This window comes from Micrasema longulum, unplaced genomic scaffold (assembly GCF_059751315.1).
Source record: "Micrasema longulum isolate JH-2025_06_02 unplaced genomic scaffold, ASM5975131v1 h1tg000284l, whole genome shotgun sequence".
Lineage (NCBI taxonomy): Eukaryota > Metazoa > Arthropoda > Insecta > Trichoptera > Brachycentridae > Micrasema > Micrasema longulum.
Window position 1 is genome coordinate 639404 of NW_028277488.1, and position 26856 is coordinate 666259.

Below are 26856 nucleotides of genomic sequence, written 5' to 3' on the forward strand. Positions count from 1 at the left end.
CTAATTTTCATGCCTCCTCTTTCACAGTAGTAGCTGCTCGATTGTGGAATAATAAACTCACCTACGTTAAAAATGCCCCTCCTTTATTTACAATTAAATTACGATTGAAATGTCGCTATCTAAATATTTGTGTTCCTTTCTCCTTCTTCTTTCCCTCCCATCTCCCTTTCTCTCTCCAAAGTATTGTGTCAATTTTTGTTTTTAATTTTGTATAAAATTATAAGATATAGTAAAATTCCTTAGAATAAGTCCATGTACTTGTAATTTTCTCAAACTGAACGGTTTGGGTAGTAAGAAGAAATTATATTGAATAAGGCAATATTCCCGCTCTAATATGTATATATATTATATTTTATATGTATATAAAGTGTTAAGATGTGTTTTATATAAAGTGTAAAATAAACCAATAATTTTGTAATAAGTTTCGAACGAAAGGAAATAAAATTTCAAACAAAACAAAAATACAGAACATGACAATAATCCGATATGTTGATGAGGCATATTATTTGTCGGATTCGGGTTTGATAAGTACCGATTCGTTAAAATATTTCGCTGCCAAAGCAACCCTCGTTGGATAATGTTTGAAAATATAAGACGAAATTCTCGTACTTTTGAGAGTAGATTTGAAAATTGTTTTTTTGTTACTTTCTCGCTGACACCTCTCTGATATTTTGCGAAAAAGACGACTGCGCGTCGGAATGATTATGCCCCAATATAATCGAGAAATTCGACGTTTCGTTGTACTATTTTTCGCATCGCAAAACTGAACCGATTACGTTTTTTTTTGTTGAAAAATACTATCAGAATAAAATTAAGTGTTCGCATTTTTTTCGTTTTTCTAAATTATTTGTCATATTTTGTATACCGTACGTTCAAAGACGGCATATAAAACTGGGTACTTTTTAAAAGTTTTTTGATCGTTTTAGCTCCCAGAAAAAACTATTTATCAAAAAAGCAAAACGCTTTCTCCATAGACATGTAAATGGTGAATATCTATATTGCGTAAAACAACTGCTCTAATGCCATAATCCAGGGAGAAAATACTAGAATTCGTTTGTATTAAGAAAACTCAGACAGCGTTTCCTTCTAAGGTTCCCTGATATTTGGTTGGATGGTTTAAATTAAAAAAAAAAAATAATGTTCTAAATCGCACCAACACTTTATTTGCTGTGTGAAACTATTGAACCAACACTGGCGTTTTTCGCCAATACCAAGAATGCCTATGGCTTTGCAATGAAGTATCCAAAGACAGCTTGGTTGGCGTGTTCTTACAGCAAAGACAGTTGTACATTTTGTATAATATTCTCGTATTTATCTTAACGACAATGCAATGTCTCGTCTCCTTGAAAAACTAATGACCCTTTTTTGTATTTTATTATTCATTTAATAAACGACTAGAGGGCTTTTACAATATATGTAGATATTTTTAGCTGCGCGTTGCTTTGGAACAGAAAATTTATTCATCGAGTTGATTATTTGGGACAGTTGCTAAATGTACACGTTAAGTAGTTTATGCTATGTCGCATTTTTCATTTTTTACATTTTTTTTTCATAATTTATGAAAACTGAATTGGTCTTTTATGTTTGAAAATCTTTGTTTTTTAATATTTATTATATATGACTATATGTTTTTTCAAATAAAATAACATAAAAATAAATAAAGTTTAAAAGAACATAAAGCATGTTATTATAGAAAACGATAAAATAAAAGCATAATTGTTACACTAAATCTGTAATTAAAAATGGAAATAAAGTAAAGAAGAATTGAAGCGAAGAAATCAGTAGAAAGAGGAGAATTAATGAGATGGCCATTTAATAGATGGGTTAGATAGATTTTTGTTGTTCTTTGTTGTTTACAGTATAATATTTTTTCTGTCTTATAAATTAATAACTATTTATATACCAATCTATAAGGGTTAAATAAAATTGTTTTTTTTTTCTTCTTTCAGTCAGGAAATGGTTTTGCCGTTATAACAGTTGCATATAGAACCAATATTGCGAAGGTTCTTCACATCCACAATAAAGATGAAAAGAAGACGACAAGGCTTGTGTATCGCCATGCGGGCCATCAGCGTCCTGACAATTCTCAATATAGCCAATGGTAAGGGATACATTGATATTTATTTTATGAAATGAATAATGAAGCATTGTCCACGTTTTGCACATATTCAAAACATTGTTGAATCATACTATTCCTCTTTTTTCCTGAATCCTCTCGCTGACTCCTTCCCAATTCCTCACACGACCTTATGAATTCCTAAACGGAATTTAATCGGGTTGTGGTCCTTTGGCTAGTGTCTCGGACTCATGGACCAAAGGTCTGTGGTTCGAATCCCATTCTACCCCAACTTGATTCCTATTTTCTAAAAGTGAGTTATTTACAACTCATTGAAAATGGCCCTCAAAATTAAATATTTGGGTAAATCATAAGAACGCAAATATTTCTTTAAAAAAAAAACATTTCATTTAAAATGTTATACAGGGACATATTTTCAGCAATCCGTTTTGTAAAAACACGATAGCCAAAAGCCTGCAAATATAACAGTAGGTGAATCGATTGTCCAGTTCATTAGTCAGACGTCTCAAAATTAGAAGTTCAGAGATAATCAGAAAATAAATATTTTAATGACTACATAAAATCAAATTTTGCCGATATACACATGATTTTTTTATAGTTTCATAACCGATATTTAGTGATTGCGTATATTGGCTGTGATATCAAAAGTATATTTGGAATATTTTTAAAGCGATTTAAGCAATATAGCAACCACTGTAGAAGTTTTTCGCCATTTTATATTTTTTGGTGGTATTAGGAGTGCAGTTAAGAAATTTTTACATAAAGCTGCATACATAACTGAATGTTAGTGTTTTTGGACTTTCCTGACATATAAACTGGACAATCGACATATACATTGTTGAATAAATAAATAAACGAATAGGAAGTGAGCCTTAAATTCAAATTTTGAATTTGAAATTAAAAAGACTTTCACAATATATATATATATATAACAAAAAATGTAGTTTTACTTTACATATAACCATAGAATTAAGAATAGTCCAGAAGGAGCGTAGAATCATATTTGAATACATCGGACTGTGTCCAATAATTCCCCCACTCCGCCTTATCTTCGCCGCGTGCATTCGTGAAGTCGCCGGGTAATGTTGCTTGATGGAAAAAAAAGTCATAACACAAATATAAGGTAAAAAAAAGTCATCTGATAATTTTTCTAAAATTTTATTGTGCACACGGAAATATTGATTGAACAACAGAGTAGATAAATAAATGGTCATTTAATATGAGTAATTGAATTAATGAACTTTAAACTTAAAATATAAAACAAATTTTATTTGACATAAAACTGATATTTTTATATCATGTTAAATAATATTTGTTGTTTTAAAGATAATGTCGTTCAAATGTCCCCTACGGCGTTGTTTAATCTGAGGTCTAATTTTCATTAATTCTTTCATTAGATGAGCAAAGTAGGGTAAAAAAATTACTACCCTGGCAACATTAACGAAATTTCTATTTTGTTTCTTCGACAATCTGACAGATGAAAAAATAATTCAATTTTTTAGTAATGTATTTGCTACTTACACAATTATTTTCTAATTACACATGAAATGTGATCCCATCCCGTTTCTTTAAGATCCTAGCAGTATTTCTACACTTTGAAAGGACACAACACGGCATAGTTGAATTCAAATCAGGAGTTGCGTACTGAGCGACGTCTACAAAGAAACTAATGGGTCCAAACGTAAAACTACTCATTTATGAGTAGTTCAGTCGCCTTCTGTTTGATACTCGTATGTGGTTTCTGGACTATTCTTAATTTTATGCATATAACAATACATTACATATTTTATTTGTAAAACATATTCCCAATCAGTAAAAGTGTTTGTATGAGGAGATATAATATATACGAGTATTATGACACTATAAAAAACGATAAAATAACATCATATATCACTCGTCACACGGGCTGTAAGAACTGTTTTTATGTATGATAATAAATTCAAAATGTTGTTGATAAATAAGCTTTATGTATAGTTTAGGTGTAATTAGATAGATACAATACAATTTATTTATTTTAATAGTATAATTATACATTTTTACAATTAAAAAAAAAAATTCACTTGTTATATGTTTAGTAAAACTAAAATCCCACCAAGCCACTTTTTGTAGCTTGTTGGTGAAGATTATATTTATACTAACTTAATAATATTACTAACATTTGTAAAAACAATGAATAACAGATAAAAATTAACAGCCGGAAAGATCAGAATAAACATATTTATACAAATAATAATATATAAATTTATTTTTTAAATATAAGAAAATATATGAAAAATTAAAATATTTACACCTAAGCTACTATTCATATATAAACTCTTGATCGAATTGCCACTCTCTTATTTTGCTCTTGTTACAATGTGAGTTAAATTTCAGTTCTTTTGGTAATAAATTAAAAATTCTAGGCACTAAATATTTGAGAGTTCTATTTCCATACTTATTACATACTTTTGGGACTACCGAGCCATCATTAGACGCGAAGCGTGTATTATGGTTATGTTTGAGAGGAAACTTAAATGTATTACTATTTAATTGTTCCTAAATGATGCAATTAATTTGTTTTTTGATTAGGTCAAACAACCTGTAATCAAGGAGCTGGGAGAGTAATGTACGAAAGATTACCAAATCAACAGTTACAAGGATTCGACGATGACGTTGTAAGTTTTAATATATTTTACCTTAGAATTGATGTAATAAAATTAGTGATATTTGTATTTCAAAAGGGTTATGATCCCGTGACTTGTGAGATAGGACTCACCATAACTGTATTACTATTGCTAATAGTAAATTATTTGCAATGGCCCCAAAATTTGAAGTGTTTTGGTAAATCATTAAAGGTAAATATTAAAGTAATTAAATATTATAAGGAAATTATAGATTTTTATAATAATAATATTTTTGAAAGTAAATTATTCTATCAAATCCCAAAAGGAACACTCCCAAACTACCAGAAGTCAAACAAGAGGATGGGTCATGGGGTCTATCAGAAACTCTAAATTCGGGCAAAGAAAATCCAGGTTTCTGGGCCCCAAAATATTAAATATGTTACCCAAAGATTGCAAAATCATGACCCGGATTCAATTTAATCAAATTGTAAAGAAATTGTTACGGAGTTTAGGTCGATAAAAATCGAAAAATTTACTCAAAATACATTCCTAAATAATAAATTAATATTGTATAACTGTATAGTAAATTAACTAGTAGGTAGTAATGTTATTGTTTATTTTTGCATAAAAATGTCTGCCTTAAAACAGGTTGTACCTAGTTAGGCAGACTAGACATGATCCAGAGAAATATATTACCTAAGTGTGTATGTAGTAAATTAATTGTTATTTTTGTTAATTAACTATGATTATTATTATTTTTACTATAATTAATCCCCTCAAATCATTCTTCCATACGTTTCCTCCTCATCTTCCTTAAGATGACAATAAAGTTAAATATTTTAAAAATAGTGTCAAAGTTACACACACTAAATTAATGAACTGAATTTTTTGTTTCACAGTCATCATTATAATCATCATTACTCCCATTTCCGCACCCCGTGGTGCAAAGGGTACTGCATCGGTACACCAATCGTAGCTTATCTTGAATATTTTTTGTTACATGAAGGTAAGATGATCAGTCTTACCTTCATGTACATGTATTTTTTAAATGAATCCGTTGATGATTTTATGAATAATTTCATATTTATTTAATATTTTATTTTATTTTTTTTCATATTTGTAAACATTTCATACGCGGTATTTCAGGGCCAGACCGCGAAATTTAAAAAAAAAACATTTTTCACGGTGTAATAAAAAAAAATCCTCATGTTTTTTTTCGATAAACCCTTTTTTATATAATCTGAAACTGGAGTACCTATTTAATTTCTCGGACAAGCGTCCCTTTCACAAACCCCTACCCCTCCGTGTCCGGTATGTATCGCTTCGTTTGTTGGTCAAATCCGTTTTTCAAATCTTTTTTTTGTATGGGAGGAGTAAAGGTTTGTGGAAGGGATGCTTGTGCGAGGAATTGAAGATTTACTCTTTTTCCAAATTACGTAAAATACAAAAATAAAATTATAAAAATAAATTAGTTGTTAAATAAAATTTATTACCGCGAAGAATGTCCCCCTAAAGTTTCGCTGTACGGTCCTGAAATACCGTATAAATATTTTGTGTTTTATGATACGAGTATGTCGTAATAAGGATCCGATTTGATATGATTTAATTACGGTTATTTAGAATTGTTTTCTTTGTTTTATTTTAACGTTTTGACAGCGCCCTCTGTTGGCCGGTCTTGCATTTCGCGTGATCTTCAGGCATATGACTTCCGTTCCAGCTGAGATAAAAATGTGTTTAATTTCATAGGTTAGAGACACCGCTCCGCCCTTCCGGGTCCTGGAAAAGTGCCAGGATTTATGTTTGCGAGATCGCACAGCTACCAACAATCTGGTGAGGGCCTGCTCTTCATTCGACTTCCAGCCAGGATCTAGGATAGCGTCTTTCTCGGGAGCGCCGGAGTATGAGGAGTCTACGTGTTACCTCACGAGGGAACAGGCAGCTCCCGAAGGAATCGGCAGCCTGATGCTCGTACCAAATAGCGTGCACTTCTCAGAAATTTGCCTACAGTGTGAGTTTCAAATCTTTAATACTCTCTGCTTTATGTGTGCGTGACAACAAATTTTCACTTACATTCTTCTAGTGTGCCTACTAACACAAACTATTTTTTTATGTTTATTTGGTTCACTGACAGGAACACATTTACATTATCATATTTTTTTTCTGCAATTAATTGTGCATAGGGTACTGCATCGGTACACCAATGTCAGCGTATCTTGATCATTTTAGTTACATGAAGGTGAGATGATCAGTCTTACGCTTCAGTTACCAGTCCAGGAACTATGAAGCATTATAGTGTAAAAACACCCTTTTAAATAAATATTTCATATCAACCACGTCGGAAATTCAACCCGAGACCTCTTGCATATTAGGCAAACGCACTGACCATTACACCACGGGCAATAGGGTTTTTAACCATTCAAGCGCTGTGTATATGTAAACTGATATTTGATAGAATTCTAAATCTAGTTTAAGGAATTTTTAAGAAATCAAAGCATTTAAAGGGCTTATGACTGGATTGGCTGGTTTTACTCTACTTCTTTTCTGATATCTCAAAAGTCGGAATAATTGGCGTGCGAGTATGAAAAAATATGTGAGACAAATTTAAAATCAAACTAAAAAAGCACATCATGACTACACTTACCAGATGAGATATAACATTACTAGACCTTATAATATTTCCTAGATAACCCTAAGGGGCTTTCAAAAATAATTGAATTATATATTTATTGGAAGCGAGGTCTGCAGGGCGATATGGCGTTCTATCGTCTCTGCCTGCCCCACAAGAAAATGGCATTACGGTTTGCTTGTTTTGTTGACATCTTTGTATTGAAATTCTATTTTGCTTAATATAACACGACGTTGAGATGACTGTAGCACAGTCACCAGGAGGATTTTTTAGCACAGTTTTTAAGAGTTAAGCGTGATATTTTGGTCATTGTTTTTCTTCAGCTGATCGACCTGAGCGTCAATGCCCCAGCAGGCGTTACGTCTTCGAGCGCCATCCTCGCAAGAAGCTGAAGCTGCCTTCTGCAGACCTGAAAGAGATGGTGGCAGCCAACCGCAGCGACTGCCAGGACAAATGTCTCGACGAGTTCAGCTTCGTGTGCAGGTCCGCGTCCTACGACGCGTCCCTGAGGTCATGTTCCCTCAGCAGATTTACGAGGAGAACGCACCCCGAGCTGCTCATGGACGACCCTAATTCAGACTATCTGGAGAACACTTGTCTCACAGGTATTTAATACAAATATATTAATCAACCCAATTATTATTTTCCTGTTAATTGAGAGTCAGTAATATACAGTTATTGGAAACTTGAGAGGTTGTATAAATGCAACAAATTTAAGCCATCCAAGAGTCACATGAAAGACTCGGCTTACGCGACCATAATAATATTCTCTAAAAGAACTCGCTGATAAATTCACGAGCGTGGCTGAGCAAATGAAGACCACATTCTCGTCGGTCACAAAATCTGAAGGGAAGAAACGCATCCGTACTTATATTCGGAATCGTAGGACTCATATTGAGAAAGGTATTAAAAAAAAAGTTTTTAAAAATTATTTTATGCATTTTTTTTACTTTATAATCCAAAATTCAGCCTTCATTACGTTCATTGTACCTGGGTTAAGTAATAAAATGTTTTTAATTGTGTTTTTTTGGTGAATGTCATTGTGGTATTTGTTAATAAACTTTTGTGCAAGTTCTATATTAAAATAGTGTAGAATAAAGTTACGTATATCGCATGGTCAATAATAATTGTTGTTTTAGTTAATTTTCACAGAACCACAGAGTAAACAGCCATTAATAATTATATTATTCATATGTGTATTACAAACGTATATGAAGGTACAAATTTTATTTTATTTTATTGAAATAAACGGCACTAAGTACCTTTTACATATCAGTTACATATACAATTAAATTTACATATATGTAACCATAACAATAAGTAATACAGAGAATTTAAAACAATATTATTAATTAACAAATTAAGAATGTCTAAAAAATACAAACTATGTAAAAAAACTCAATATTACCAATTATCGATAAAAAATGATAATTTGGTATTAGAAATACTTTGAACCAGTTAAAAAAACCAAGAAAACATTTTTGAATAACATTAAATGATAAAAATAAAAAATTAAATAAATGTATTATAAATTTAATTAATGAACATTTTTTGTATATTACCTATAAAAAAATCACTGCGCGCCACTCCTAGCTACAGATCACCGGGAAGGGAGAATTAATAAACTACAACCCCAATTTAAGAAAGTGAGGGTAGTAGGTCAAAAAATCATTACAAGGATTACAAAAATTGCAGTATTTAAAGTCATTAACCAATTTTATAGACGTTGATTGAAAAATATAAAAAAAGATGTTCATTGTTTTTTTTTGACAATCGTCTTGAAACAATAAATATTTTTTGCTCTTCTGACTGTATTCGGCATTTTACTTTTTTTTTTATTGAAAAAATTGATTTATAAATATTATTTGTTAAAAATTTTCAATCGTACGTTATTAGAAATTTTCAGAATACTTTAGTTTCCCACGCTGTACAGTCAGTTCACATACACACGAGTACATTGCAATATTACATACGAGTACATTGCAATATTCGGCGAATAAATTTTCATCAGGAAAACTAACATCCGGTGTTCGTAGGTCGAACCATTACATATTCGGCTTTGCATTGTTTACTAGAAGGTTATATGACTTTTGAAGAGTTGGCGAACGATTCACATTAGCCGATAAATAATTTGCTGGCGTTTTGTAGACCATAGATAATTAGTGCAATGGAATACACGATCAAAAGAAAAATAACCGTATATTCCTGATAATACATATACATATAGTTGGATAATTTATATAGCGCCATTTTTGTGAAAATCACCTCAAGGGGGCTGTACAATTAATAAATATCCCAGCACGTCTTGCAGCTACAGAGCGCATAGACGGTTGGGATTCTAGTTCCTCGTTTTCAATTAAGATCAATTAAAAATTACAACAGATAGAAGCTAGATTACAGGACGTCTTGCAGCTACAGAGCGCAGACAGTTAGAAATTTAGCCCCCATTTACACATTTTAAAAATTGACAAATAAATTTAGAGTATTAATGATATTTAAAAATAATAATAATATGAATAATAAAAAGGAGTATAGACGATTGTAATTACCCCATTTAAAAAATTTTGGTATTTTAAAGTTGATATATAAAGCTAGATAACCAATCATTGTGCAGCTACAAAGCGCATGGACGAGTGGAATTCTAGCAAAGTTAAAATGTTATCAATAAATTTACAAAATATCTATGAACTTAGTAACAATAATATTTGGAAGGAAATCCGCAAGTAGGTGTTTGCCTGGTTTTTAATTTCATCTTACGATAAACATGTATAAATTTTTCAAATTTTTTATTTGGAAAAACTATAGAAAATTTATAAACAATTCATGTTATAATGTAATATAATAGTTCAATTAACGTTTTTCACGACTATATGATACATTTTGTGGACAAACTAATGAACAGATTAAAAATATGAACGAGTATATCCGACATATATCATCCGAGAGAGTTAAATGAAATAATAATCATTTCGTTTCCGAAGCGTAAGGAGAAATGAAAAGAATAAGAAAAGATTAGGATAAAATATTAATATAAAATAGGAAAAAGGAGGGATTCTGTTGGGCAGATTACTCTTAAAATGCCTATAAAGAACAGTGGCGAGCCGTGATTTATTTTATAGGTAAACTACAAAAAAATTAATTAATTTGTACCTGCATATAAGTACATAATATGTAAGTAATACTAAATACTAAATAAACGACATTTTTTTGTGGTTCTGTGAAAATCAACTCAAACAACAATTATTATTAAACACGCGATGTGCATAGTTTCATTCTCCACTATTTTAATACAATATTTGTACAAAAGTTTATGAACAAATACCACAATGACATTCAGCAGATATTCAACGGAAGAAGTCCGACGAGAAACAATAAAAGTTTACGTGTGGCTGGAGAGTCATATATAAATACTGATTTGTTAGTGTTGCCATTTTCTCATTCGTCTTTGTAATTGAATTGTCGGAGGATTTTCAAGAATAGCATTATGACAAAGCAATCGAGATGCCCAATCGACTATTGTCGAGTGAGTGACAAAATGTCACATTTTTCCAGCATAAGGCTCCAGGATTGCAAAAAAGTCAGACTTGTCTGGTAAATCTGGTAAGGCAGTTTAGATTGATGTTTTCTAAGAGACAAGTACTTTTAATGATATTATTCAAGATCTTGCATAAGAAGCACATTTCAGAAACGGTTCTTCGTTTAGTGAGAGAAATATCATAAATTATGCGGCATAAAACAATCCTTTTATTCTGTATTTGAGATACTAATGCACGCACGACTGGGTGCGGATATATACAATTATGATTATTAAGTTTGTATATAATATGCATATTATTTTTGTTTGAATTATTTCAGCGGAAAGGAGATGCGACGGTTTGGCGGTGTTCGTGAAAGAAGAAAATAAAAGTCTCGGAGGACCTTTTGAAGTAGACGTGTTTTCCAACCTTACATTGGAAGAATGTCAAGACATGTGCTTGAGGGCGGAAAAGTAAGAAAACCCCGAATTTCGATTAATGAAAGATGTGTAGCTTTACATTTTAAAGTTTTTTCTGGCATCAAGGGGTGGTCTGCGAGATTAAAATATTTCAAAACGCAACTTTTTGAATATTTTAGGTGATGGCATTCAATAATATATATATGATCGACAAAAAATAAAGTAAAATACAAACAGTAAGTTTTGGAGTACCACAAGGATCTATTTTGGGTCCACTATTCTACATTGTATATATTAATAACATATCACCATACAATTTTAAAGGAAAAAAATTATGTTTGCAGACAACATTGGAATATTCTATAAAAACCAAACTGACGTATTGACGTGACTAAATAGACAAACACAAACTTACTTACACTTAATGAAAAAAAAGTAATATGATCCATTTTGAATTTAAAAAAAAAGAGATTAAATAGATGCTTACATAAATAATGAACGACTAACTGAAATTGAACATGTTAAATACTAAAGATTAACAATAGACAGACAATTTACATGGGCAATTCGTACCAACAAATTAACTAGGAAAATGGCGACATTATTGAGTATTTAAAAAAAAACAAATCTTTAAAAAAATCTAATTTAAAAAGCCTAAGTAAAAATTAAAATATGTTATATGCAACAACTATGGGGAACAGGAAATCAAAATGACATAAACATACTACAAAGACAGCAAAATAAAATATTAAAGTTAGTATATGTCCTCCCATATCTAACATCAACCAAACAGCTCTTTAATATAACTCAACAATTAAATGTAACTGAACTCTTTCAGCTAGAATCCTTAATTTTTTTTCATAAATTAGCCACTGATGTTATTGTAGACGAAGAACTAAAGTTGAAAAAAAATGTAGTAAACATGGACACAATACGAGAATATCAGAATAATATCATATACAACCTTTTAAAACGAGACAAGGACAATCGAGGCAAATAAACCAGGGGTTGAAATTATACAATAAACTACCAGACAAAACTTTTAATCTTTTTTTTTCTATTGAATATGTTCTGTAACTTGAATTATAAAAATAAAACTTTTATTTTATTGGTTGTTTGGAAGAAATTGCCATTTGGCAATAAGCCCGCCAATGTACAAATAACATTATGTACAAAAAGTTAAATAAATAAAAATAAAAAAAACCAAACAAAAGACTCAGACAGCCTTTACAATAGATGTTAAAAATATAACCATTTACAGTAGAATATGAATTTTAAAAAGCAAAAATATTTTGTTAAATGTATGTTATCTGTAAGGGTTGACAAATAACATTTCAAATAAAAAACCAAATGAAATCATTTACGTCAACGAAGACATTTCAATTAAAAATAATTTTTATTTTGATAATAATAGTACGCATTAAAATAGCGTGTCTGGGACAATTGATGTTTTTTCCATTAAAACAAAGTGGGCTTCAGATTTTAATTTTAATCTAAAAAAAACATTTATATGACGAAAGTAGACTTGGGTGCTTTAATTACGTATAAACTAGCTTACTGCGATAATTTGTGCACATTTAACTTCAAAACGGCAAAAAGTGGACTCCGGTTTTTTATCCTCTAAGGTACCAAAATAAATGTTAGTTTTTCTTACAAAATAGTTATTAATTAATCAATAATTTGATTCATTAATTATTTTTTTAAATTGGTTAACACAAAAAAATTCAATTCAATATTGCGGAATATTTTGTCCGTGAATTACGGTTTTCACATTTTTGAATAATTACATTTATAGATGTAAATAAAAACATGTAAAAATATTTTTCTCCGCAATTTCTAGATACTTTTGCCGCTCTGTGGAGTTCGACGAAACAAGCCGGATGTGCATACTGTCTGAAGAGGATTCAGTGTCCCAAAAAGATGACATTTCCGTCAGTAATAGTCCGATGCATCACTTTTATGATCTCGTCTGCTTGGATAACCGTAAGTCAACTTATATTTAGTACTAATCTTAGTTTGACGCTGACAGCTCGAAACAGTACCGCGAAACAGCCACCTAGCGGTTTTCAACATTTAATAATGCACAAACAGCAGTTAATTGATCTCATCTGCTATTCAGTAGCAATAGGGAAATACCACTTTTTTTTCTTCACATTTTTGAAGTAATTAAGGTCTATGAAATACTGTCCAGTAAAAATATTTTTTGCTAAAAATTAGTTGCAACAAATATGTTTTTAAATTTGTAATTTTGAATTCCCGCAAAAAAAGTCATTCCTTCGGCCACGCCCCTAATACGTCACGATTCATGTTTATTTGTTCCTCGTCATTAAATTTTGCTTAAAAGACTATCACGAATCTTGACGTCACAACAACCAAGGCCAAACACGACGCGCTTTTCTACGAACGTATTTTTATTGAATTTCTTTTTTACATTTATGTATGAAAACATTTATCTAAAATATCCATATTGATTTTGAAAAAAAAAAGATTATTCCTTCGTTCGGCCGACACCTGCCGACAGTAGGTGCCGCGATTCTAATAATAGACACACTTTTAAATGTTGTTTTATTACCGTGCACGTGAGCAGCCTATTGTGTGTGTGAAATTGTTTCCGAGTTAGTTTTCATTTTGTTTTTAAGAAAAATAAAAAAGTAGGATTAAATTTTTTATTTTATTATTATTAAAATTAAAAGAACAGTAAAACATTTCTCCACAATATCCACATTGATTTCGAAGATACAATTAATTATTTTTAATCCATTTAATGTATTTTTATCGGTATTCGTAGTATGTGATATTTCCCTTTTGGCACCAAATTTCTTGAAGCATTTAAGACATGCATCATTGTTTTTTTTTTGTGAAGTTTTCAAGGTGGAAAAAATAATATACAATATGTAGGCAGATCCATAGATTAGATGAAACTAATACTTCGAAAAAAAATACATTTTTGCATATAATAAAATCAGCTATAAGTTAATAAATCCTTTTTGTAACTACATCAAATATTTTTTTATTAGTTTGTTGTTAATCGTAGCGATCTGAGTGGGTTCGACATTCATTCATTATAAGTATTTAAAAATTGCAACAAGCCCACACGCAACCTTTCGCCTGAGCAGTTATGCGTAAACTGAAGTAAAATTCATTGCGCTTCGTCTAAATTGATTGAAACGAGGAAGGGCGTAAATTTGTTGATTCCAATAAGGCGATTGCCCAGTACTGCATTCACAAGTCCATGTTTGCGCAAGTCGAGATCCTCAGTAGTTCTGTGGAAGCAATTCCAACAAACCAATACACGTTTATTTTTCGTATATTGTGTGAAAAAAGACCTGTCATGATCAGATATATCAAAATCTTATGTCTGGTCTGTGACTATTACATCTTAACATAATCTTTAGTAACATTACAAATTGTTTATTTGTGTATGCCAAAAGCAGGTAAAACCGAAGGGGATGTATGAATGTGGAAGAAGCTAGAAATGTATGCCAGAAAGACGTGCGTAACAGTCCATCGTCTCTACCTACTCCCATTGAAAAATGGTGTGATGGTAGTAGTAGTAATTTAAAAAAATATGTTCGTAAAAAAAATTCATATAAACAATTTTTAATGTTGCTAAATTTCATGTAAAGATGTAGTGAAATAACTAAATAAAGCAAAAATAAATAAATTGATTGCATGTATATATATATTATTTATTACCAGGAAATCTGTATATAACACTAGAACATAGGTCTACCGCCCCCCTGAAGGCCTTCAGCGCCCACACAAGGGGGCGCTATCGCTCATTTTAAAGACTGCACTAGGACATTGGAACACGAATACGGAGTATCTTCTGGGCTCCGATTACAGTGGGAAGTTAACGGAGTTATCTTCGAGTGTCTATAAAGACAAACCGATATTTGTGTACGAACATGAGTATATTGGCATGAACATTTAAAATATCTTCATCCGTAACCTATAATTGAACATGTTTAGAAGAAAGAATTGTATATATATTTCGCTTTGCATACAAATAACTTTATTTTATTTTGTAGATAAAATCGAAGAAAAAATGTATTTTATTTTATTTATTTAGAATACAAACAGATGTACAGGTTAAATGGATATAAATAAAAAACTATAACAAATGTTTACATAGTAGGGCCTGCCATCTCGATTCTAATGTTCACTTTCCATTGTAATCGGGGCTTTGGTCATGTCAGAGTCCATTTCTCATCTCTGTAAATGTGTTTGTCCAGCCCGCGGCTCGGAGTACCCCGACAACTCGGTCACCTCGCACCTGTTCTCCAACGGGCGGCGGCCGGACACGGCCTTCCAGCGCTACCGCAACAGCCGGCTGGGCGGCGAGTTCCACTCCGAGATCACGGGCCGCTCCCTGAGCGAGTGCCTGGACGAGTGCCTGCGCCAGACCAGCTTCCAGTGCCGCTCCGCCGTGTACAGCGACCGCTTCCGCACGTGCCGCCTCAGCCGCTACAACCAGCGGGACGGCATGAGGATCATATACGACGCGGACTACGACTACTACGAAAACCTCATGCGTGAGTCAACACCCCTTAAAATAAAAAATACTAATGTTGAGTAAGAATTTACGCGCTATTCAAGCCAAATGTGAACCAAAGAAGCAAACTGTATTATGAGCAACGAATATAATTCAGTAATTTTAATATTAAAATCAAACACTGATTTCACCGTCATTCCATGTCCGCTCCCTCGTAGGAGCATATGGTAACACCTTAGCGTTCTCTTACCTCAGGTTTTCATCCCGAAGTTCTGACATAAATTGCCAACAAACAGTCAGCGGTGGATGTCAAGGACGTCGAGAACCTGATGCCTTGTAAACTAGGCAAGCGTGGTTAGGGCTGTAATAATAAAAAACAATAAAAAAATATAAATATTTTAGTTAAAACCTTTTTTATAGAATCGTATTCTCTTTTTTTTAAAAAGAAGATAATTGTGGTTGTAATATTTAATTTATAACAACATCTTATTTACGTTTTTATGACCTTTAAACCTGCCCTTTTTGTTGTCGGTAAGGGCAGGTATTGAGATCCCAGATACCTAAGTTTAGTCTAAATTTGAAATGGCGTAATCTGCCGGTCTAAAAGTAATTACATTTTAGTTTTATAAAAGTATATTTTTTAACAGAAATACCTTTGAACAATATTGTTTTTATCTAATTTATGTTTTTTTATTTTTTTATTATTGCGCGATTAAAAAAAACATTCGTTTTAAAATGGCAAAATCGTATGATTTCCTAATTTTGCGTGCGTTTTACCAGACTACAGCCTTAAGGATCTCAGAAGGCATCCGCAGTATATGGCCTAGAGAACCGTATCATTTAGATTTCAATCTATTTTATTTAGCGTATGGCAGAAGACAAAAAAAAAAAAACAAATTAAAAAATTTGAGGTCCAAAGGTTGGCGGCCTCCGTGGTGTATTGGTTACGACGCTTGACTCACATTCGGAAGGTTCCGGGTTCGATTCTCGGTAAGAACACAGAAAATAAATGTGATTTTCCTCATCCCTGGGTGTACTGTGCTGCAATTTACCACTGTGATCGGGCCTTCTGGCCTGCTGCGGTGCGAAAAAAAAATACAGGCCAGTTAAATGTTCAATCGATTCAGGAATCGTAGTCAGGAAGTTTGCTAGATTACCAGGGTAGCATTTTGTTAGGCAAATCTATTAATTTCTTTTATTTTATTTTTCAAAGAAAAAAACGAAATCGAATGATAATTTCACTTGTAAGGCGTTTTATTTATTAATTTGTTTAATTTTTTTGTTTATTATCTACGCCCAGAAGGTTTTTACGACATAGTACGAAACTTAAATATCTAACAAACAACAATTGAAAAAATATATAAATCATCTGACATTATGATTTAGGTACAAATAAATTAAATGATAAAATGAACGTAAGTAGGTATATATATAATTAAGCGGGTTTGAAAAATAAGAAAAGTTTTGGAGAAAAAAAAAAAAGTTTGGAGTAGGTATTATTTAAGTGTAGGTAAGAATATAGAAAAAGCCACTTGGATTTTTACAGCACTCGATTAGTGTAAATTATTTTGATTCTGGCGCTCAAAAAAATCCCGAAACCGGAAGTTAATCACAACACATCGTCGCATTGGGGAAACAAGGTTCTATGTCATATTTTTTTGGAATATGAAAGTTTGAAATAAAGACCTTATTTAATTGAGAACGTTTATCAATAATGTCTTCATAAACCTTATAATAAAGGATTTATTTCGTTTTATGATGAAATTTGGATGCCGATAGAACCGATATTTAAATCTAAATACAATGAAAATGAAATAGAAAAAAAACTTTTTTTTTTTATATCGAAACTTGTTTCTCTAACGCAACGACATGTCAACGCTGTAATGAGGAACTTCAGCTCTACGGGAAATTGCATACAAAAAAGTTTTAAAAGTAAAAATTAGAGCATTTCATTATACGGCAAAGTTTCTTGAAAATAAAGAAAATTGTATTTTAAATATTATAATAAAACGAATAACTTTGAATAACGTCACTAGTTCATATGAATCAACCAATGATGAGAGAGTTGTGGAAATTTTCCGGTTTACGTACTGTCAACGGACCAATCGACAAAACTGATCGAGAAAGCGGAAGAGAACTTGACACAACAATTTCAGAAATAATAAACTTTAAACAATCATATCGCTGAAAATGTGATACATAATTTAAAAAAATATATATTTCGGCTTAGTTTAATAGTCTATTAACTTAAAAATAAAAACTTAAAATAAAAAAAAAACAAAAAACTACCCTACTTCTCCATTGATCGATTGATTCCCGAGTTCAAAGTAGTCAGTTTTTATTAAATCTATTTTTTTTTTTTTATATATTTTCGAAAATATTTACGTACAATACTCTAGTTTTTACCACGTGTAAGAAATATTTTTCCATGTCAAGTTTTTTCGTAGTACTTAAACTCTTGCATTACTTGTCTCTAGGAAACCGTAATGATGTACACGAAAATTGTTTGAAATGATTAATGTTATTATATAATCGAGTGTTTTTAAATATTCAATGCAAGAATGCAATAAATAACATCACATAGCTGTGCAGACGGAAATCGTTCATATCTCATGTGCATGCGTACTCATAACCCACGACTAAACATGCTTCAACTAAAAAGTTTTGGTCATACAAAAGATAATAAAACACTAATACAATTTTTGGTCATTATCATTATGCTCAGGTGCCATAGGAACTATTTGATCATCTTAATATACTAAATACCAACACATTTTAATACATAAAAAAATGCATATAACGCATCCAAAACGAACCACTTCATTGAGAAAAATGGCAGATTTACCCATAAAAACCCATTTAATATAACCCATAATATGGCACTTGATGCTCATTGCTTTTACCAGCACCTTTGGCCAACCCATCTGCCCCTTTGTTAGATCACATGCTGATGGGGGGGGATGCCGACGCTGCTGGTGGCGGCGGGGGTGGGGGAGGGACTAACGGGGGGAGGCCGGACATGGCAGGCAGCGGGGACTGGAGCAGACCAGGTAAAGTCCTCCTCATACGGAAATCAATCATCACACAACTCATTGCACCATCAACAAAAATTCTAATCGACTAATTTTTAACTATTAACAACTTTGACATTTAAATAAACCAGATCGGTTTTATTCATTCCCAAGTCCCTCTTAATAAAACCAGGTAAACTATATATTTTCAATTATTTTGCACAATGCTATAAGGTCGAATACCTAATTCCTCGGCACAAAGATGTTGAAAATACTATCAATGTCTTTAACTGGATAATTGACAATCCAATAATTCTAATTGCACTTTTTTCAATATTTCAAAAGGAAATGGCGGAGGATACGACGATAGATATCCGGGAGGGAATGGAGATCGCTATCCCGGTGGGTCAGGGGGAGATCGGTATCCCGGAGAGGATAGATATCCTGATGATAGAGCCCCTTCAGGTGGAGATAGATATCCGGGTGGTAACGATAGATACCCGGGAGGGGACGGAGACAGGTATCCTGGAGGAAATGATCGGTACCCGGGAGGAGGTGATCGGTATCCCGGGGAAGATAGACTCCCTGGAGGTGACAGATATCCACCAGATGACAAGTATCCAGGGGGCAATCGATACCCCTCAGGTGATAGATATCCGGGGGGTGACAGATATCCAGCAGGAGACAGGTATCCAGGAGGAGACAGATATCCCGGGGGTGACAGGTATCCAGGAGGAGATAGGTATCCAGGAGGAGACAGGTATCCAGGAGGAGACAGATATCCGGGGGGTGACAGGTATCCAGGAGGAGACAGATATCCAGGGGGCGATAGGTATCCAGGAGGAGACAGATATCCAGGAGGTGATAGATACCCCGATGATCGCTATCCAATAGGACCTGTTAGACCAATCGACAGATATCCTCCTGGAGGAGATCGTTACCCTATAGACAGACCAGATCCTGACCCATATGCGAACGAAATTGACCGATATCCAATTGGCCCCGATCGAGGAAAATATCCCGCGTACGGAAGATACCCCCCAGGCGATAGAGACAGGATTCCAATTAACAGAGATAGACCATTTATTGACAGGTATCCTCCGAACAGAGACCGTTATCCTATCGACAGAGAAAGATACCCGATAGACAGGTATCCTGCAGATAGGGAGCGTTATCCTATTGATAGAGACAGATATCCTATGAACAGGGAAAGATACCCAATTGACAGGTACCCTGGATGGGATAGATATCCAAATGGTGATAGAAATCAAATTGGTAGCGGAGGCATCGGAAGATATCCATACGACAGACCAACAGGTACACTGTCTTTTGTATTATGGACATAAGTAAATTATTTTCAATAAATAAAAAAAAACCGACAATATCTGTTTCGACAATTACCTTTTTTTTAGGGTCAGGTGGCGGAAGTTATTGGGGTACAGATCGTTATGGAGGAGATAGGTTCGGAGGGGGAAGTCAATACGACAGAGAAAGGGACCGTTTTGGTGACAGAGATAGCTTTGGCATCGGGGGGTAAGTTTTTTTCTAAAACCACGTAAACAATATTCCGACTCATCATGATTTTATAAAACTCAAAATCGTTTCAGATATGGAGGTGATAGATATGGTCCTCCAGGTGGAGACCGGTTCGGAGACCGACCGGGATATGAAAGACCCGGAGGAGACAGATTTGGAGATATACCTGGAGGAGACAGATTTGGGGATAGACCTGGGGGAGACAGATATGGAGATAGACCTGGGGGAGACAGATTTGGCGACAGACCAGGCGGTGATAGATACGGTGGTGACAGATTTGGCGGGAGACCAGGATATAGTGTCAGGAGACCGGGAGGATATAGAGGCTCTTATGGAGGAGGGGAACCAGGATACAGACCAACAGGTAAGAATAATGAAAGGAGATAAAAACTAAATAATTGTAATTAATAGTTATTCTTAGAACGCATATAAAAATATTCATATATGTAGATATGTATGCACTATTTCAAGAATTAATAATAATTTCTTGTACTCAACACGGGGCTTTTGGTCTCATTCAAAGTTGGGATACGTTGCTGGTTAATGAAATATTATTTGTTATAAATAAATAGGAATCCCGATATTTTGCAAAGGCTATTAAAAACAAGTGACGCTGTCCAAAATATAAAATTAGATTTTTTTAATGAAAAACTATTTTTCACTTAATTGAATTAATTTGAATGTTTACTTTTAATTTAAACATATTTTTTACTTGAAATTACAATTTTCAGTTTTAAGTTTAAACCCCATGGTTTAGAGCAACGAAACACAAAGCTAACTTGAGAGGTTGCACCGAAAAATAGATTTTTTTTGTCTTACTTAATATTTTATATTTTAGGAAGCGTTCCAGGAGCTTACGATCCAACTGGACCTAGTTTCGGAGGGGTTGGATCTCCCGGCTATGGGGCTATTGCTCCTATTGGACCCGGGGGACCTCCTCTCGGACCTCCATCTGGCCCGGGGGTCTCTCTGAGGCCTGGAATTTCTCGGTGTGACAGCGCAGACTCGTACAGACAAGTTGGGGCCCGACAGCGAATGCGAAGACAATACATCAGACGGTTTACGACGGCGCAATCTTTGGTTCAGTGCCAGAGGGAGTGCGCAGAAGCGAGAGACTTCATTTGTAGATCTTTTAACTACCGGTAAATAGTTCTATTGTAGATTATGATCAAATTAAATGATAATAAATTACCGATCTGTGTCTAAGCGGATAAAGAAAAGTTAAAATGATGGCATTGTATTTTCTTAATTTTAGGGATAATGCTGTTTCTTATGGAGATAATGATAGAGACAATTGCGAATTGAGTGATAGGGACTCCAGAGATATGGATTCTGCAGATCCAGCGTATTTCGATACAACTGGGAATTACGACTTCTACGAAAGGTCAACTTCTAGAAACGGAGAAGACTGTCTTGACGGTAATTTATATTCATATTTAAATACAGGTAAACGTCGTTTTACGCCGGGTTCCGTTCCGAGAGACACCTGCGTGAAAAAATCGGCGTAAAATGAACGCAAATCTAATGGAAGATATAAGGTTGGGTTCCGTGTCGAAATTCTAAGAACAATCTAACATGTTTATTTAATACATATCCTATATACAGGTGTTCATTAAACCCTGTCACATCCGAAACTACGATTATCAGTATGAGCAAGAAGACATATTGGCAAATTAAAATAAATTTTAAGAATGAATAAAATTTAAAAAAATATATATTTAAAAAAGCAAATGGTTGCTTACTTATGCAGGGGAGAAACGAGAGGAGAGACAGATACGCCGACAACCGCTCTCCTCACTTCTCCCTTGCAGAAGTAAGCGACTATTTGGTTTTTCAAATATTTTATTTAAAAAAAAAATATTTGTTCTAAATATGCTAATATGTATTCTTGCCCATACTGATCATCGTGGTTTCGGATGTGACAGGGTTTAAAGAACATACTGAGTATTCAAAATAAATTATGAATGTATTAAATAAATACAGTTTAAATTCCTTTACAAAATAAATAATAATCTCTTGATAAAAATAATGTTTTTTTTTGTAATGAATTTATTTTTAACTCACCAGTTCGTCGATACCAAATTAAATTCTCACACTTAAAAAAAAAAAAGATCCAATTTTATTTGCTTTGATTGTTGCTTCCTGTCCTGCAGAATCATAGCATAAACTACAAATATTTTAATATTCTTTTAATTTAAATAATAATAAAATAAAATATACAATTAAACCTTGTTATTTTTCTTAAAAACAAAACGAAAACTAACTCTAAAACAATTTCACACATACAATAGGCTGCTCGCGTACATGGTAATCGAATAAAACAACGTGTAAAAGTGTGCCTGCTATTAGAATCGCGGCGCCTACTGTCGTCTGGTGTCGGCCGAACCGGGGAATCCCACGCTGGCGCCAACCAGCGTAATTGTAATCGGCGTAAGGAAATTAAAAATTACATTGAATTTTTAGTGAGCCAGGTGTGCAACGAAGACGGGATGGAGTTTACTCTTCGAACTCCAGAAGGGTTTATCGGCAGAATTTATACATACGGTTTCTACGATCGTTGCTTCTTCAGAGGCAGTGGAGGGACTGTCAACGTTTTGAGAATAAGTGGAGCTCACGGGTATCCTGAGTGCGGAACTCAGCGGGTAAGAATTAAAATTATTTATATTTCTTGAATCATCGTATTTTATATCAACTAGTACTTTTTGATGATCTGCGTCAAAAATTAAATCGGCTATTATAAAATAAAAAAATACCAACATCTTTTTAAATATTTTTTTAAGCCAATTAACAAGCTTATGGAAGCCCTAACAGATTGTCATTAATGAATATACATTATATGATAACACTTAATCGAAACTATCTTAAAATATATTTAAATTAACAAAGGTATGATTATTATCTATGTTTAAATCACGTCTGAAGATCTCCTTTCTCTTCCTTAATCTCTCCTCCTTTCTTTTTTCCTCTTTTTTCCTTTTTCCCATTGAGTTATAGTTTTGATTTAAGGTAATTTATAAACAAATACGTTTATTTCTATTTTTATATATCTTTAGCTTTTTAATATTTTTTTCTTTTGAATATGTTCTGTAGCTTGAATTATAAAAATAAAACTTTTATTTTGATTGGTTGGTTGGAAAAAATTGCCATTTGGCAATAAGCTCGCCAATGTACAAATAATATTAAGTACAAAAAGTTTAAAAAAAATAAAATTATGGCATAATCTAGGCGGATATGTGTGTCATCGCGAATTAGGTGTGACAACACCGCTTACTTCTTGAATGCTTGCCTTTGCTGTAGGAACACATCGACAGTACCGTTTAATGAGATTTTGTTGTTGATCCTTGGTAGAGGGGAAAAGAATTACATTTTTCAAATAGAAAATTCGATTTTACTTCAGACATTTTTTTAAAGCCAATCAACTGACTTTAGTAAGCCCTAATAGATTGGCATTAATTAGTACTACTTAATCCAAACATTCTTAAAATCTACTTAAATTAACAAAGTGTATAATTAACAAAAGGTATGTATTTAGGCGGAAATTGCAAGTATGACATCGCGAGTCAGAAGAGACAACACCGCTTGCTTCTTAAATGCCCTTGCTGTAGGAACACATCAGAGGAGTAAATAATCCGATGTTGGTTTTATAATTTCCCACAGCAAAGACAGCCTTGGCGCGGAAGTTAGGGTGAGGTACATTGAGGTTAATCTGGGCAAGAATATCATGGGCATCTATACAGTTAGATATTCATTTGTGAAAGGATATCAAACCAGCCGAAATCCTTCTGAATTCTAAACTGAAGATATGAAAGTACTCTAGACGATCAAAATAGTTCATTATGAAAGTATTCGATCCAATTCTAAATATTAACTATTAAAAAAAATTACGTTATACCGATTTAATCCGGTTATATGAATATTATAATTAGGAGACCATATTATAAAATTGAATTCACGGAAGCTACGAACAAATGTAACAATGTACAATGTAATTACAATTTTCGGGCTTTTGAATGGCTTAGATATTCGCAAAATAGATACACAGATTTTGGACGCTTTCTTGGAAATGAGATCAATGTGATGGTTGAATTTAAGTTTGTTATCAAAAAGTATCCCAAGATGTCGAATTGTCTCGACGTTTATTAATATTGTGTCGTCGATTGAATAATTGAAAACGATTTTATTTTTTTTTTTTGTAAATTTACAAGACATACATTTATTTATATTAAAAATAAGTCGTTTTCATGACACAAAGATAATAAAGAATAAAGGTCATTTTGTACTTTATGACAGCCTTACCTGCATGTATGTACTATTAAGATTGAAAAGGGTAAAATGATTTTTTTGCCTATTCTGTATCTAAGTGAATTAAGCCTACTCTCAGGTAAAAATCCTGTAAAAGGAAATCGAGTGGAGATAAGTGCGCCTCCTAGTAAAGTGGTTGGCAAATTCGCCTATCGCGCTTGAGGTTCCGGGTTCGATTCCTGGGAAGGTCAACATGAAATATTGATGAAAACGGTAGTTATACACTGTACAATTTCATGTTTCTGGACTGTCGCCTGAAGATTAAAGCTGATACTTTTTAATTTATTTATCTTATTTTTGAATCTTGAAATACGGCACACATAAACATATGTTTATGTGTGCTTAAAAATTGTACATTTGTTATTTATTTAACACATATTTCTTAACCTTACATTTGAATTTTGTTTTTTTTTTCTTCGTAATGTTTTTTCTCATTTCATAATATTTAATGTATTAGATGATCGGTATACCCAGCATTTAGAACTTACGCGAGAGGTAGTATCATACATGGTCAATATAGTGCAGGCAATTGATAAAATAAACCAAAGTAGGTAACAAAATGTCGAACACTCTTTTAGTGGAACGGAAGGCCTGTTGACAGTAGTCAACAGGCCGTCTTCTCCTGAAGAGATTTAAGTGGTTTCCTCTCCACATGAGCAAATGCTGAGAAGTTCCTGATTGGCCCACTCTAGTATATCCTTCCTGATCGCAACAGTATAGATAAATTTAAAGGAATGTAATTGCAGAAAAATCCTGTTTTCAAATATAAACCTTCTATATTAAGCAAGGTAAAAAATAATACAACTCCCATATAAAAAAAAATACCCTGCATTTAGTCGACCAATGCAGGGCTGGGGTATGATGATCTTGCTTTTAATTTTAGTTAATATTATTTTGAATGGTTTCTTTCCGTTTAAAAATAACTGTTCGTTTTTAGTACGGAGACACAATGACGAACATCGTGGTGGTTCAGTTCAGCGACAACGTCCAAACTGGAAAGGACAAGCGCTTCAATCTAACTTGTCTGTTCCGAGGGCCAGGAGAAGCTGTGGTGACGTCCAACTACATCGGAGCAGGGTAAGATGGATGCGACGAGTCTCTGGGGATGATGCGGCGAAATAACTGATTAACCGTGTGCAGCATGCGGTAGTTTGATGAGCATGCCAGCGGTTATCGAGTAGACGTTATGAAACTATGTTTTAGGTCGATTCGTCGATTGATTTATTCATTCAACAGCTGTCTTCAACAAAATACATTCAAACAAAATGTCCAAAACATAAAAATACTTATTCAAAAACAGTGGTAATTTCTTTTGTCGTACAAAAGAAATCGTGAACGTTAAACCTGAAACTGACGTCTGCATACATAAAATAACGGTACAAGTACTCCCTCCACAAGTCTGAAAACCGTTTTAAAGACCAGTAGCTCAATCACAAATAACTATCGCCGTGCCTTAAAACATTCTAAGCGATCATAATGAACGGTAATGAACATGCTTAAGTTATCGCAGTCATAAGTCAACGCGTGTGTAATCTCTAAGTCAATGCTCGTGTCGGTTTGTTTTTTGATTTCCTCGTAAATAAATACAGTTCATTGTTGAAAAATCGGCGTTTACTAAAAAAAAAAAAACAATTTATTGCATTTGCAAAATAGTAAGGAGTATCTTATACAAAAAAGTTAAAAATAAATTACCATAACTATGTCGACTGGACATTTGGCTTGCCAACCGCCGGCTAAATGCAATAAAAAGCATGATAAATAATAAATAAATGAATAAAAATAGCAGTTTTGGAATATTTTTCATACTTACACTGGTGAAATTCAAATATGTGATTGCGCAGCAGGATTATACGTCGCGAAAAGTAAATATTATTATTTTATTAATATTTTTTAATTTTTTTTATTGATAAACCCATACATTTAACAAAATATTTTTACTTTTAAAATTCACATTCTAATGTTAATAATAATATTTTTCACATCTTTTGTAAATGTTGTCTGAGTCTTTTGTTTAGTTTTGTCTGGTAGTTTATTGTATAATTTCAGTCCATGGTTTATTAGTCTCGATTGTCCTTTTCTCGTTTTAGAAGGTTGTATATGATATTTTTCTGATATTCTCGTATTGTGTTGTCATGTTTACTACATGTTATTTAACATTATGTGTTTACGGATGTTCTATTGTGATCGCGAATACGATAAACAACCATGGTGAGAAATTGTTATCACGTCCCTTATTAGCACTTTATAGTTATTTGTGATTGAGCAACAGGTT

General features: G+C 33.1%; 1 protein-coding gene across 1 annotated transcript in view; it reads left to right on the forward strand.

Annotated features, from left to right (window-relative positions):
- The first annotated feature begins 1982 nt into the window (after window positions 1–1982).
- Window positions 1983–26856, forward strand: part of nompA (no mechanoreceptor potential A) — a 40197-nt gene continuing 15323 nt past the window's right edge. Inside the window, exons 1-15 of the mRNA XM_088224467.1 lie at window positions 1983–2101; window positions 4646–4731; window positions 6427–6688; window positions 7630–7911; window positions 11162–11294; window positions 13081–13223; window positions 15476–15775; window positions 18642–18785; window positions 19092–20063; window positions 20159–20279; window positions 20354–20646; window positions 21121–21424; window positions 21538–21701; window positions 22746–22924; window positions 25522–25661. Of these exons, the coding sequence (XP_088080593.1) occupies window positions 2026–2101; window positions 4646–4731; window positions 6427–6688; window positions 7630–7911; window positions 11162–11294; window positions 13081–13223; window positions 15476–15775; window positions 18642–18785; window positions 19092–20063; window positions 20159–20279; window positions 20354–20646; window positions 21121–21424; window positions 21538–21701; window positions 22746–22924; window positions 25522–25661 (3599 nt within the window). The 5' untranslated portion in view covers window positions 1983–2025. The remainder of the gene's footprint in view (window positions 2102–4645; window positions 4732–6426; window positions 6689–7629; window positions 7912–11161; window positions 11295–13080; window positions 13224–15475; window positions 15776–18641; window positions 18786–19091; window positions 20064–20158; window positions 20280–20353; window positions 20647–21120; window positions 21425–21537; window positions 21702–22745; window positions 22925–25521; window positions 25662–26856) is intronic.